This window comes from Scyliorhinus canicula, chromosome 16 (assembly GCF_902713615.1).
Source record: "Scyliorhinus canicula chromosome 16, sScyCan1.1, whole genome shotgun sequence".
In the NCBI taxonomy this organism is placed as follows: Eukaryota; Metazoa; Chordata; class Chondrichthyes; order Carcharhiniformes; family Scyliorhinidae; genus Scyliorhinus; species Scyliorhinus canicula.
This window is the reverse complement of record NC_052161.1, coordinates 4355774-4370778: the sequence shown is the minus strand read 5'-3', so window position 1 is coordinate 4370778 and position 15005 is coordinate 4355774. Positions and strand designations below refer to the sequence as shown.

At 47.8% G+C, this 15005-nt stretch overlaps 1 protein-coding gene across 10 annotated transcripts in view; it reads right to left on the bottom strand.

The window, feature by feature from the left end:
- Positions 1 to 15005, bottom strand: part of ldb1a (LIM domain binding 1a) — a 124925-nt gene that overhangs the window by 39805 nt on the left and 70115 nt on the right. For all 10 annotated transcript variants that reach the window (XM_038821470.1, XM_038821473.1, XM_038821474.1 and 7 more), the window contains one exon: positions 14813 to 14915. In XM_038821470.1, coding sequence (XP_038677398.1) covers positions 14813 to 14915 — 103 coding nt within the window. The remainder of the gene's footprint in view (positions 1 to 14812; positions 14916 to 15005) is intronic.

Sequence of the window (15005 nt, the reverse complement as noted above, 5' to 3'; positions counted from 1 at the left end):
GTGTGTGTGGGGTGGGCGGAGAGGGCGTCTGTGCGGAAGAGAGTAAGTGAGTGAGGAACGTGTGGCCATTTCTGGCTCACTTGGAGCCTCAGGATTCCCACTCACCCTCACATTCCAACACACAAAGGACAAAGAAACCCGCTTGATTGATGCCCCTTCCACAAACATTCAAACCCGCCAATACTGCCAAACAGCAGCAGCATAGAGTACCATCTACAATACGCACTGTAGGAACTCACCAAGGTTCGTTAGGTAGCACCTTCCAAACCCAAGACCACTACCATCTAGAAGGACAAGGATAGCAGCTGCCTGGGAACCCCACCACCTGGAGGTTCTAAGCCACGCGCCATCCTGACTTGGAAACATCACCGTTCCTACAATACCCTTGGATCAAAATCTTGGAATTCCCTCCCTAACAGCACAGTGGGTGTACCTAAACCACGTGGACTGCAGCGATTCAAGAAGGTAGCTCACCACCACCTTCTCAAAGACAATTTGGGTCGGGCAATAAATGCTGGTCTAGCCAGTGATGCTCACATCCCGTAAAAGAATAAAATAAAATATGGGCCAGAACGTCCTTCGAGATATTGATGTCTGCTTTGCAGGATTTGCTTCCTTTTCTATTTCTGCAGTACCACACCATGCCACTGGAAAGCTAGTGATTCGAAACAATCCTGTTGGACTTTATCTGGTGTTGCAAGACTTCTTACTGTGCTCACCCCAGTCCAACGCCGGCATCTCCACATCCGAATACAGGAGGGAGATAGAGAACCTAGTGGAGTGGTGTAACGACAACAATCTCTCCCTCAATGCCAGCAAAACTAAAGAGCTGGTCATCGACTTCAGGAAGCAAAGTACTGTACACACCCCTGTCAGCATCAACGGAGCAGAGGTGGAGATGGTTAGTAGTTTCAAATTCCTAGGGGTGCACATCACCAAAAATCTATCCTGGTCCACTCACGTCGACGCTATCACCAAGAAAGCACAACAACGCCTATACTTCCTCAGGAAACTAAGGAAATTCGGCATGTCCACATTAACCCTTACCAACTTTTACAGATGCACCATAGAAAGCATCCTATCTGGCTGCATCACAGCCTGGTATGGCAACTGCTCGGTCCAGGACCGCAAGGAACTTCAGAGAGTCGTGAATACCGCCCAGTCCATCACACAAACCTGCCTCCCATCCATGGACTCCATCTACACCTCCCGCTGCCTGGGGAAAGCGGGCAGCATAATCAAGGATCCCTCCCACACGGCTTACTCACTCTTCCAACTTCTTCTATCTGGCAGGAGATTCAGAAGTCTGAGAACACGCACGAACAGACTCGAAAACAGCTTCTTCCCCACTGTTACCAGACTCCTAAATGACCCTCTTATTGACTGACCTCATTAACACTACACCCTGTATGCTTCATCCGATGCCAATGCTTATGTAGTTACATTGTATATCTTGTGTTGCCCTATTATGTATTCTCATGTATTTTCTTGAATTTTGTTTAATTCTCTTTTCTTCCATGTACTGAATGATCTGTTGAGCTGCTTGCAGAAAAATACTTTTCACTGTACCTCGGTACACGTGACAATAAACAAATCCAAATCCAAATCAGATTGTGGCACTGCTGTCTTACTGTAAACCACCAGCAGGTGGCGCAGCTTTACATTCCTGTTGCAGAGTCAGCAGGCCCACCATCAGGTACAATGGGATGAAATGAAAATGAAAATCGCTTATTGTCACAAGTAGGCTTCAATGAAGTTACTGTGAAAAGTCCCTAGTCGCCACATTCCGGCGCCTGTTCGGGGAGGCTGGTACGGGAATCGAACCGTGCTGCTGGCCTGCCTTGGTCTGCTTTAAAAGCCAGCGATTTAGCCTTGTGCTAAACCAGCCCCTTGCAGGTCATAGAATACATAGGATACTGCAGGTCATAGAAAACAATACCCTTTCGTATCCTATTGCCCCCACAGTGTGCGTATATTGTCTGCACAGAAAATTATTTATGAAATTTGGATTTGGAATGCAGATATTTATAGAAATCCTGGGAAATATTATCAGGTTAATTGCTGCATTTGTTTTGTGCTGAATTTCACCCTGCTTCAGTTCAGGCTGAGTGAAGTTCTGTATAAAAAGCATTCCCAGACCTTTCCTTGAATCCGTCAAACAGAAGAGAGCAAGAAGCCTGACAAAGTGATAAATATACGCACAGACCAGAGCCCGAGATAGATAAATGGTGTGGCACGATAGCACAGTGGTTAGCACTGCTGCTTCACAGTGCCAGGGTCCCAGGTTCGATTCCCGGCTTGGGTCACTGTCTGTGCGGAGTCTGCACGTTCTCCCCGTGTCTGCGTGGGTTTCCTCCGGGTGCTCCGGTTTCCTCCCACAAGTTCCGAAAGACGTGCTGTTAGGTGAATTGGACATTCTGAATTCTCCCTCTGTGTACCCGAACAGGCGCCGGAATGTGGCGACTAGGGGCTTTTCACATTCTCTTCATTGCAGTGTTAATGTAAGCCTACTTGTGACATTAAAGATTATTATAATGTACAGACAGGACCAGATCCGAGGATTGGTAAATACACACACAGGATGTCTTCCAGGGAAGGTGGGGCCTGTACAAGAAGGACGGGTTACACCTGAACTGGAGGGGCATCAATATCCTGGCTGGGGAAAGAGCAGCACGGTGGCACAAGTCGTTAGTATGGTTGCCTCACGGCGCCGAGGTCCCAGGTTCGATGCCGCTTCTGGGTCACTGTCCATGTGGAGTTTGCACATTCTCCCCCTGTTTGCGTGGGTTTCGCCCCCACAACCCAAAAGATGTACAGGATAGGTGGGTTGGCCATATTAAATTTCCCCTTAATTGAAAAAAATGAATTGGATATTCTAAATTTATTTTTAAAAGATATCCTGGCTGGGAGGTTTGCTAGTATGGTTCGGGTGGGTTTAAACTAATTTGGCGGTGGGGTGGAAATCAGAACAGTAAGCCAGCAAGTGTAGAGACTGGGGATGAGCATGGTACCAGGGCCAGGTTGGCTAAGAGGAATGGTAGGCTGGGGGAGGTCGAACTCAGTGGGCCTGGAGGTCCGGAGTGTATCTGCTTCAATGCACGGAATATAACAGTAAGACAGATGAATTTAAAGCTTTGATTCACGCGCAGAACTTGGATGTGGTTGCTGTAACGGAGACTTGGTTAGAAAAGGGACAGGACAGGCAGCTAAATATTCCAGGATATAGGTGTTTTAGGCGAGACAGGGAGGAAGGTTAAAGAGGCGGGGGAGTTGCAATACTGGTTGGAGAACATATTACAGCTGTACAGAGGGAGGACACCATGGAAGAATCAAGTAACGAGGCACTGTGGGTAGAACTCAGAAACAGGAAGGGGGCAGTCACTATGATGTGGGTGCATCAAAGGGCTCCCAACAGCCTACGGGAAGTTGAAGTACAAATATGGAAGCAGTTTCTGGATAGATGTGGAAATAATAGGGCTGTTGTAGTGGGAGATTTTAATTTTCCTCATATTGACTGGAAATTCCTTAGGGCTAGGGGTCTGGATGGTGAGGAATTTGTTAAGTGTGTCCCAGAAGGTTTTTTGGAACAATATGTAGATAGTCCAACTGGAGAGGAGGCTATACTGGACCGAGTACTAGGGAACAAGCCCGGCCAGGGGAACATGTGGCGAACAGTGACCACAATTCCGTAAACTTTCAGATACTCATGGAAAAGGATGAGTGTTGGCCTGGGGTTAAGGTGTTAATTTGGGGGAAGGCTAACTACAACCAGATTAGGCAGGATTTGGAGGATGTTGTTTGGGAGAGGCTGTTTGAGGATAAATCCACATTTGGCATGTAGGAGTCCTTTAAGGAGCAGCTGCTGGGCGTGCATGACAGGCACGTGCCGGTAAAAAGGAAGAACAGGAAAAGCAGGATTCAGGAACCATGGATGACCCGGGAAATTGTGAATTTTGTCAAAAAGATGCATACGTGAGGTACAGACAACTAAAAACGGATGAAGCACTTGAGGAAACAAGGAAAGTAGAAAAGAGCTCAAGCAGGGAGTTAGGAGGGCAAAAAAGGTGTCATGAAATATCCTTGACAGACAGAGTAAGAAGTCTCACAACACCAGGTTAAAGTCCCAACATGTTTGTTTCAAACACTAGCTTTCGGAGCACTGCTCCGAAAGCTAGTGTTTGAAACAAACATCTTGGACTTTAATCTGTTGTTGTAAGACTTCTTACTGTGCTCACCCCAGTCCAACGCCGGCATCTCCACATCATGACCACCATCGACACCGCAAACTGCCGCTCAAAGTGGAGAGGATCTCCAGGAAGCATATGGACACGGACATTAAGTTTCTACAAAGATGCAAGAAAGCAGGCAAGATCCCGAAAGGGCTACAGATCACAAACCCTCTCAAGTCGAACCTGGGGTTACCCCTCTCTCTGGATCTGTAAAGACTCAATTACCTGCAAATGCTCCCATTCTAAGCATTGTCTGGCATCTTTGAATTTGTCTATACATATGTTTCTGGAACACACCTCTTCACTCACCCGAGGAAGGAGCAGTGCTCCGAAAGCTAGTGTTTGAAATAAACATGTTGGACTTTAACCTGGTGTTGAAAGACTTCTTACTTGGCAGACAGGATTAAGGAGATTCCGAAAGCACTTTAGATGTATATTAGGAACAAGAGGGTAGCTAGAGAAAGAGTTGGTCCACTTAAGGAGAGAGGAGGGAAATTATGCACAGAACCAAAGGAAGTGGGTGAGATCCTTACTGAGTATTTTGCATTGGTATTCACAAAGGAGAGGGACATGTTGATTGGTGGTATCTCAGAGGGATGTGTAAACACTTTAGTACAGGTCGTTATTACGAGGGAGGAAGTGTTAGGTGTGCTAAAAAGCATTAAGGTAGACAAATCCCCAGGGCCAGATGGCATCTATCCCAGATTACTGAGGGAGACAAGAGATGAAATCACTGGGCCTCCAACAGAAATCTATGTGTCCTCATTGGCCACAGGAGGATAGCGAATGTTGTACCGCTACTTAAGAAGGGTTGCAAGGATAACCTGGGTACTTATAGGCCAGTGAGTTTGACGTTAGTGACAGTGAAATTGTTGGAAAAGATTCTCAGAGATAGGATCTATGCACATTTGGAAGTGAATGGTCTCATTAGCGACATGCAGCATGGTTTTGTACGAGAAAAGTCATGTCTCACTAATTTAATTGAGTTTTTTGAGGAGGTGACAAAAATGATTGATGAGGGAAGGGCTATGGATGTTGTCTATATGGACTTTAGTAAAGCATTTGATAAGGTCTCTAATGGCAGACTGGTGCAAAAGATTAAATCACATTTGGGCAGCACGGTAGCACAAGTGGATAGCACTGTGACTTCACAGCACCAGGGTCCCAGGTTTGATTCCCCGCTGGGTCATTGTCTGTGAGGAGTCTACACATTCTCCCGTATCTGCGTGGGTTTCCTCCGGGTGCTCCGGTTTCCTCCCACAGTCCAAAGACGTGCAGGACAGGTGGATTGGACATGATAAATTGCCCTCAGTGACCAAAAAGGTGGAGGGGTTATTGGGTTACGGGGATAGGGTGGAAATGAGGGCTTAAGTGGGTCGGTGCAGATCGATGGGCCGAATGGCCTCCTTCTGCACTGTATGTTCTACGTTGTTCGTGGGGTCAGGGGAACTAGCTGGATGGATTCAGAACTGGCCTGGCCACAGAAGATAGAGGGAGCAGAGGAAGGATGTTTTTCCGAATGGAGATCTATAACTAGTGGTGTTCCGCAGGGATCAGTACTGGGACCTCAACACTTTGTAATATATATATAAATGACTTGGAAGAAAACGTAGTTGGTCTGATTAGCAAGTTTGCGGATGATACTAAGATTGCAGGAGTTGCGGATAGTGATGAAGATTGTCAGAGAATACAGCAGGGTATAGATAGGCTGCAAAATTGGGCAGAGAAATGGCAGATGGAATTTAACCCGACAAATGCCAGTTGATGCATTTTGGTAGATCCAATTCAGGTGAGAGCTATATAATAAATGGCAGAACCATCAGGAGCATAGACACACAGAGAGATCTGGGTGTGCAGATCCACAGATCCTTAAAAGTGGCAGCACAGGTGGAAATGGTGGTAAAGAAAGCATATGGCATGCTTGCCTTCAGAGGACGGGGTGTTGAGTATAAAAGCTCGAAAATTATGTTACAATTATATAGAACGCTGGTTGAACCACATTTGGAATACTGTGTCCAATTCTGGTCACCGCACTACCAGAAGGACATGGAGGCTTTGGAGAGAGTACATGAAAGGTTTACCAGCCCTGGGTCACTGTCCATGTGGAGTTTGCGCATTCTCCCCATGTCTGCGCGGGTTTCACCCCCACAAGCCAACGATGTGCAGATTAAGTGGATTGCCCCTTAATTGGAACAAAAAATATTTGGGTACTCTAAATTTATAAATTAAAAAAAAGAAAAGGTTTACCAGGATGTTGCCTGGTATGGAGGGCATTAGCTATGAGGAGAGATTGAATAAACTGGGATTGTTCTCCCTAGAGAGACGGAGGCTGAGGGGCGACATGATAGAAGTTTATAAAATCATTAGGGGAATAGATAGGGTGAACAGTTGGAGGATTTTTCCCAGGGCGGAATTGAAAATTACAAGGGGGCACAAGTTCAAGGTGAGGGGGGGCACAGGCTCAGTGGAGATGTGCGGGGAAAGTTGTTTACACAGAGGGTGGTGGAATGTACAGCCAAGTGAGGTGGTTGAGGTAGATACGTTAGCATTCTTTAAGACTTGATGTGGAGATGCCGGCGTTGGACTGGGGTGAGCACAGTAAGAAGTCTTACAAGTCACACCATGTTAAATTCCAACATGTTTGTTTCAAACACTAGCTTTCGGAGCACTGCTCCTTCCTCAGGTGAATGTCCTCAGCAGTGTTCCGAAAGCTAGTGTTTGAAACAAACATGTTGGACTTTAAACTGGTGCTGTAAAACTTCTTACTGTCCTTTAAGACTAATCTGGATAGGCACATGAACAGATGGGGTATAGAAGGATACAGATTGTTTGGTCTAGATAGAACATGTGATCCGCGCAGTCCTGGAGGGCCAAAGGGCCTGTTCCTGTGCTGTATTATTCTTTATTCTTGTTCGAGGACCAGATCCTGGGATTGATAAATATACACACAGGACCAGATCTGGGGATTGATAAATATACGGATAGGCCCAGATCCCGGGATTGATACATTTACAGACAGGCCCAGATCCCAGGATTGATAAACAGACACACAGGACCAGATCTCGGGATTGATACATATACACACAGGACCAGATCTCGGGATTGATACATATACACACAGGACCAGATCTCGGGATTGATAAATATACACACAGGCCCAGATCCTGGGATTGATAAATATACCCACAGGCCCAGATCCTGGGATTGATAAATATACCCACAGGCCCAGATCCTGGGATTGATAAATATACCCACAGGCCCAGATCCCGGGATTGATAAATATACACACAGGCCCAGATCCCGGGATTGATAAATATACACACAGGCCCAGATCCCGGGATTGATAAATATACACACAGGCCTAGATCCCGGGATTAATAAATATGCACACAGGACCAGATCCAGGGATTAATAAATATACACACAGGACCAGATCCAGGGATTAATAAATACACAGCAGGACCAGATCTTTGGATTGATGAATATACGGGCAGATCCCGGGATTGATAAATATACACACAGGACCAGATTCCGGGATTAATAAATATACCCACAGGACCAGATCTCGGGATTGATAAATATACACACAGGCCCAGATCTAGGGATTAATAAATATACACACAGGACCAGATCCCAGGATTGATAAATATACACACAGGACCAGGCCCCGGGTTTGATAAATATACACACAGGACCAGATCTAGGGATTAATAAATATACACACAGGACCAGATCTCAGGATTGATAAATATACACACAGGACCAGATCTAGGGATTAATAAATATACACACAGGCCCAGATCTAGGGATTAATAAATATACACACAGGCCCAGATCTAGGGATTAATAAATATACACACAGGACCAGATCTCGGGATTGATAAATATACACACAGGACCAGATCTCAGGATTGATAAATATACACACAGGACCAGATCTCGGGATTGATAAATATACACACAGGACCAGATCTCAGGATTGATAAATATACACACAGGACCAGATCTCAGGATTGATAAATATACACACAGGACCAGATCTCAGGATTGATAAATATACACACAGGACCAGATCTCAGGATTGATAAATATACACACAGGACCAGATCTCAGGATTGATAAATATACACACAGGACCAGGCCCCGGGTTTGATAAATATACACACAGGACCAGATCTAGGGATTAATAAATATACACACAGGACCAGATTCTGAGATTGATAAATATACACACAGGACCAGATCCCGGGATTGATAAATATACACACAGGACCAGATACCGGGATTGATAAATATACACACAGGACCAGATCCCGGGATTGATAAATATACACACAGGACCAGATTCCGGGATTGATAAATATACACACAGGCCCAGATCCCGGGATTGATAAATATACACACAGGACCAGATCTCAGGATTGATAAATATACACACAGGACCAGATCTAGGGATTAATAAATGTACAGGCAGATCCCGGGATTAATAAATGTACAGGCAGATCCCGGGATTAATAAATATAGAGACAGGACCAGATCCCGGGATTGATATATTTACGGACAGGCCAGATCCCGGGATTGATAAATAAAGGTACAGGACCAGATCCCAGGATCGATAAATATACGGGTAGGACCAGATCCCGGGCTTGATAAATATACAAGTAGGACCAGATCCCGGGCTTGATAAATATACGGATCGGCCCTATCCCAGGATTCATAAATATACGGATTGGCCCAATCTATAGTCATATGGTTAGCACTGTTGCTTCACAGCTCCAGGGTCCCAGGTTCAATTCCCGCTTGGGTCACTGTCTGTGTGGAGTCTGCACGTTCTCCCTGTGTCTGTGTGGGTTTCCTCCGGGTGCTCCGGTTTCCTCCCACAAGTACGAAAGACGTGTTAGGTGAATTGGACATTCTGAATTCTCCCTCTGTTTAGCCGAACAGGCGCCGGAATGTGGCGACTAGGGGCTTTTCACAGCAACTTCATTGCAGTGTTAATGTAAGCCTACTTGTGACAATAATAAGGATTTATTTATTATTTTATCCTGGGATTGGCCACAGCCTGCAGCAGGAAGTAGAGACGTGAACTTTAAAGATATTGTCCGCAATGTTATGGGATCACAGTTTTCACACTTCAGATGATTCTTGGTAAGATGCAAGGCTTTCTACTCAGTGGAGACGATTAGCAGAAATTCACATCCCAGGGGAACAGGGCATTTCTTAGGGATTTGCTAACCTGAACTCTATTAAAGCCACCAGCTGTCCTATAACTTTCCCATGAGTGATGGGAGTGCAGCAGCGGCTGCGTTTCCACAAGTTCCGGCTCTTCTCATCATTTAATCCGACTTTTCACGCAATTGCACATTTTGTACTGGTTTTATCTTGGGTTACATGGCTTGTGCTGTGTCCCGGGACGTGTTTGGTTGGTGCCGGAGCTATAAGGGCTCACATGAGGTGGGGTGCGTGGGGTGGGGGTGGGGGGATGGCTCGATAACCCCTTTATAGGTGAGCTGGGGCGTTGAGGGGGGGGTCTGAGGGTTGCATCAGAGGGTCGAGAGATAGGGACACCATTTTAAAATGGCGTGCTGAAGTCTTCCTTCACCGAAGAGCTCCGCTCGCCGGCCTCAGGGGGAATTCACCGCCGGGCACTGGCGCTTTGTTTACATTGTGCCCATAATGCTTAAATCCTCGTTTGTTGTGGCAGCTGGAGTGGGCTGGGGTGGGGCCTTGCTTCCTCTTCAGTGGGCTTTCGCCTTGGCGATGCTGTGTGCAGCAGATGATGTCAGCTAACCGAAACATTACCGTTGTTGAGAATCTTAGCTCTGCGGTCAGGCCGTCAAGGCTCACTGCCAAGTGTTGCCGGCTACTTTAATGGAGGCACACGAGGAGGTTCTTGTACCTGAGAGAGCACATTCCCTGGCGGGGACCCACCTCTGTGTTGCCGATGTCCTGCTACCGGGCGTGTCAACCATCCTGAAGGGTTCGCATGTAGGAGGCTGAGCAGGGTATACCCCAGGACCGACCTTTGGTGAGAGGTGGTGGGGTTCCTGGGGGAGTTTGAAATTGGCTCCCACGTGTTGGTAATCTTGATCTGGAGGCAAGGTGTATCAGATTCTATGGAGCATAATGCATCTGTCTTTAAGGCTGAGTGTCATTCCAGTCCACTGATCACTGGTGCTGTTCCTGATGCTCGTCATGAGGGGTTGGAGGTCGACAAACTGGTCAAGTCAACCCCTGGCAGAGGCTTAGGCTGTAGACCGTCTAGGGGTTTGGTGAGAAGGCATGGTGAAAGTATGGTGACTCGTGCTTCGATCATTGGAATACTTGAGAGACCCTGAAGAGGGCAGCACAGTAACACAGGGGTCAGCACAGTTGCTTCACAGTGCCAACGACCCGGACTCGATTCCCGACTTGGGGGACTGTCTGTGCGGAGTCTGCACGTTCCCCCTGTGTCTGCGTGGGTTTCCACCGGGTGCTCCAGTTTCCTCCCAAAAGATGTGCTTATTAGGTGAATTGGGCATTCTGAATTGTCCCTCAGTGTACCTGAACAGGTGCCAGAGTATGACGACTTCATTGCAGTGTTGATGTAAGCCTACTTCTGACAATAAAGATTATTATAGTGATCCTGCTTTATCATTGGCCTTTGCTTTCTTCATACAACCGTTTTTTTATCCTGTGTACTGCCCTGCAGTTTGTCTTTTATCCTGAACATTACTCCTTGTTGATCATGTTGCTGTTTTCTTGATGCTGCCTTTTCTCCTACAGGGGAGTGTGAAGTATGGGTGTGATGGCCAGTACTGTTGGTTATCCTGATTTAGAAAATTAGAAATGGGATTTTTGTACAGTTTCATTCTGAATGGCATTAATACCTGTAGTAGGCACGATCGAACAACCACACTGTGTCCGAAACTCAGCACGCCGGGGCGCAACATGACTGAGAATGTCCACTCCCGGGATCTATTGCGACCTCGCGAGACATTGTTTTTTTTTATAAATTTAGATTACCCAATTATTTTTTCCAATTAAGGGGCAATTTAGTGTGGCCAATCCACCTACTCTGCACATTTTTGGGTTGTGGGGGCGGAACCCACGCAGACACGGGGAGAATGTGCAAACTCCACACAGACAGTGACCCAGGGCCGGGATTCGAACCTGGGACCTCAGCGCCGTGAGGCGGTTGTGCTAACCACTAGGCCACCGTGCTGCCCCTCGCGAGACATTGTGATGGCAGATCTGTATATTAGAGTTAGAGAGGTAGCCTCACTCTAACATGCAGTTTCCCGGGGCTCCCGATCGCCGTTTGATACAAATGGGGAGCAGACGGATTGGCACTCTCCCAGGTGCATGCCGTTGGGCAGAGTGGCACCCAGATGGCATTGTCAGCCTGGCAGTGCCAAGGTTGCCAGACGGCATTGCCAAGGTGTCAAACTGGCATTTTTTGTGCAGCAGCGATCGGGCTGGGTGATGCCCTGCACGGGTGTTGGAGGGGGGCTGGGGGCCCGGAGACCCACTCAGAGATCAGGATGCCATTTAAAAATGGTGTCCCAATCTCTCTCTACACTGAGGAGGACCAGCGAACAGAGCTCCTCAGTACAGAAAACAGGGCAATGTCTGGCCTCGGCCGTGCATTCCCTGCTGAGGCCCTTTGTCTAACCCGAGTGCCGTTCAGTAGCGTTGCGTTTCGCCGCATTGCGAGCGCTGGGAAACACGCAGCTAAACGCGCTCGCTCTGGAACTTTATTCCCTTTAGTTAAATAGTGCCTATTGTCTTATCATCCTTGGGATTGGGGAAGGGGGTGGAAGGGGGAAATTGCCATCCCCTAACTCATTTCAAACGAAGGTGAGTGGAGCCAGAGCGAGGAGAGGGGTGAAAGATTAGCGTTGGCATGGTTAGCTTGTCCTTGCTGTGATTGAGGTCAGTCCCCCCAATTGGAGCTTATCTGTTTCGGGCTTTTTCCTTTAGATTTGAATTTAAGCTGGTCTGTTCTCAGAGTAGGCTGAAGTGGGATTGGTGTTCATAGTTCATTGGGAATGAGAGTGGCCCTGGATTTCAGTGTAGAAAATATGACAGCAGTTACCATAAGGAGGGTGTCCCCTCCTTGAGGTTTCGTTTTTCCTTTTTTCATCTGGACGACCATTATGCTGGTTCGAGTCTGGCCCAGTGGAGGGGCTGGTAGCTCTCGGGAGGCAGGGAGGAGGGCCATCCCTCCCTTCCAGGACACCCTGTTCCGGACTGTTCGTCTCCTGTGGTGCGATCCCCCCCCCAGCAAGGGTCAGAGCCATTATCCTTTTGGAGTAGCCAAGATGTAGAGGTGCCAGCGTTGGACTGGGGTGAGCACGGTAAGAAGTCTTACATCACCAGGTTAATGTCCAACAGGTTTGTTTGGAGTCACTAGCTTTCGGAGCACTGCTCCTTCCTCAGGTGAGTCCAAACAAACCTGTTGGACTTTGACCTGGTGCTGTAAGACTTCTTACTCAGCCCTTTTGGGTTAGGTTATACAGAGCGAGTTACTGGCTCAAATCTAATAGAGGGGTTTGGGTGGTTTATATATAGAATAACAGATACCAGGGAGTGAGTTACAGACTGGAATCTAATCGAGGGGTTCAGGGTGGTTTATATATAGAATAACAGATACCCGGGAGTGAGTTACAGACTGGAATCTAACCGAGGGGTTTGGGTGGTTTATATATAGAATAACAGATTCCCGGGAGTGAGTTACAGACTGGAATCTAATCGAGGGGTTCGGGATGGTTTATATATAGAATAACAGATACCCGGGAGTGAGTTACAGACTGGAATCTAATCGAGGGGTTCGGGGCGGTTTATATATAGAATAACATATACCCGGGAGTGAGTTACAGACTGGAATCTACTTGACGGGTTCAGGGTGGTTTATATGCAGAATAACCAATACCAGGTGTGAGGGAGCTGGAGCCAGTGTGCAAGAAGGGTAATCATCGTTGAGGGTGGTTTCAGAGATCGGCTCAACCCAGTGATTAGGAGCAGGAACTCTGTTCAATATTCCTCTTCCTCCAAGATAACTGTGGATCCACAAGGAAAACGCAAAGCCAAGATCCACTGACTCAACACATTTAGAAACCGTCCTGTTCACTTCAGCTCAGTGTCATTGTGTAAAATTCACCCGTTCCTCCATTGCAGAAATAATCCCAGAATTCATTAAAACTGTAAGAAAATGAACTTACATTCTAAAGAAGCTTTTGTGACCGTATGACAATCTAAAGCATTGTACGAACAATTAAATATATTCTCCAGCAAGTCAGTGTGTGCGTAACCCATACCCCAGTGAGAGTCAGTGTGTGTGGGATCCGTACCCCAGTGAGAGTCAGTGTGTGTGGGATCCGTACCCCAGTGAGAGTCAGTGTGTGTGGGACTCGTACCCCAGTGAGAGTCAGTGTGTGTGGGACCCGTACCCCAGTGAGAGTCAGTGTGTGTGGGATCCGTACCCCAGTGTGAGTCAGTGTGTGTGGGACTCATACCCCAGTGAGAGTCAGTGTGTGTGGGATCCGTACCCCAGTGAGAGTCAGTGTGTGTGGGATCCGTACCCCAGTGAGAGTCAGTGTGTGCGACCCGTACCCCAGTGAGAGTCAGTGTGTGTGGGACTCGTACCCCAGTGAGAGTCAGTGTGTGTGGGACCCGTACCCCAGTGAGAGTCAGTGTGTGTGGAACCCCAGTGAGAGTCAGTGTGTGTGGGACTCGTACCACAGTGAGAGTCAGTATGTGTGGGACCCATACCCCAGTGAGAGTCAGTGTGTGTGGGACCCGTACCCCAGTGAGAGTCAGTGTGTGTGGGACCCAGACCCCAGTGAGAGTCAGTGTGTGTGGGACTCGTACCACAGTGAGAGTCAGTGTGTGTGGGACTCGTACCCCAGTGAGAGTCAGTGTGTGTGGGACTCGTACCCCAGTGAGAGTCAGTGTGTGTGGGACCCCAGTGAGAGTCAGTGTGTGTGGGACCCGTACCCCAGTGAGAGTCAGTGTGTGTGGAACCCGTACCCCAGTGCAAGTCAGTGTGTGTGGAACCCATACCCCAGTGAGAGTCAGTGTGCGTGGGACCCGTACCCCAGTGAGAGTCAGTGTGTGTGGAACCCGTACCCCAGTGCAAGTCAGTGTGTGTGGAACCCATACCCCAGTGAGAGTCAGTGTGCGTGGGACCCGTACCCCAGTGAGAGTCAGTGTGTGTGGGACCCGTACCCCAGTGAGAGTCAGTGTGTGTGGGACCCGTACCCCAGTGAGAGTCAGTGTGTGTGGGACCCGTACCCCAGTGAGAGTCAGTGTGTGTGGGACCCGTACCCCAGTGAGTGTCAGTGTGTGTGGAACCTGTACCCCAGTGAGAGTCAGTGTGTGTGGGGCCCGTACCCCAGTATCGTCAGTGAGAGTATCTTGTTTTCCGATAATTCTCCTCGGGTTGAAGTGAAGGCTCCTTGGTGATATTACCGGCATGTTTGGCACCCATTGAGACTGAGAGTGAGATCATGGCACTGTTCAGCCTTGACCAGATTGATTAGTTTTTGCAGAAAAGAAAACAGTAATGAGACTGAGTCTGTTGCCAGGAGGCTCCCGCTTACCCCACATCGCGATCCAGCATGCTTCCCGGGTGGTAGGGGGGAAACGCGTTGCCGTTAGGGGGCTCCTTCGGCGAATATAGTTTGAATGACTTCGACGAACACCCTAGAACAAAAGGACAGATAAACATAAATACTGATGCGGGTGTGTAAATACATCAAATTCTGTAGGCGAATCAGACTGTATCCCCACCAG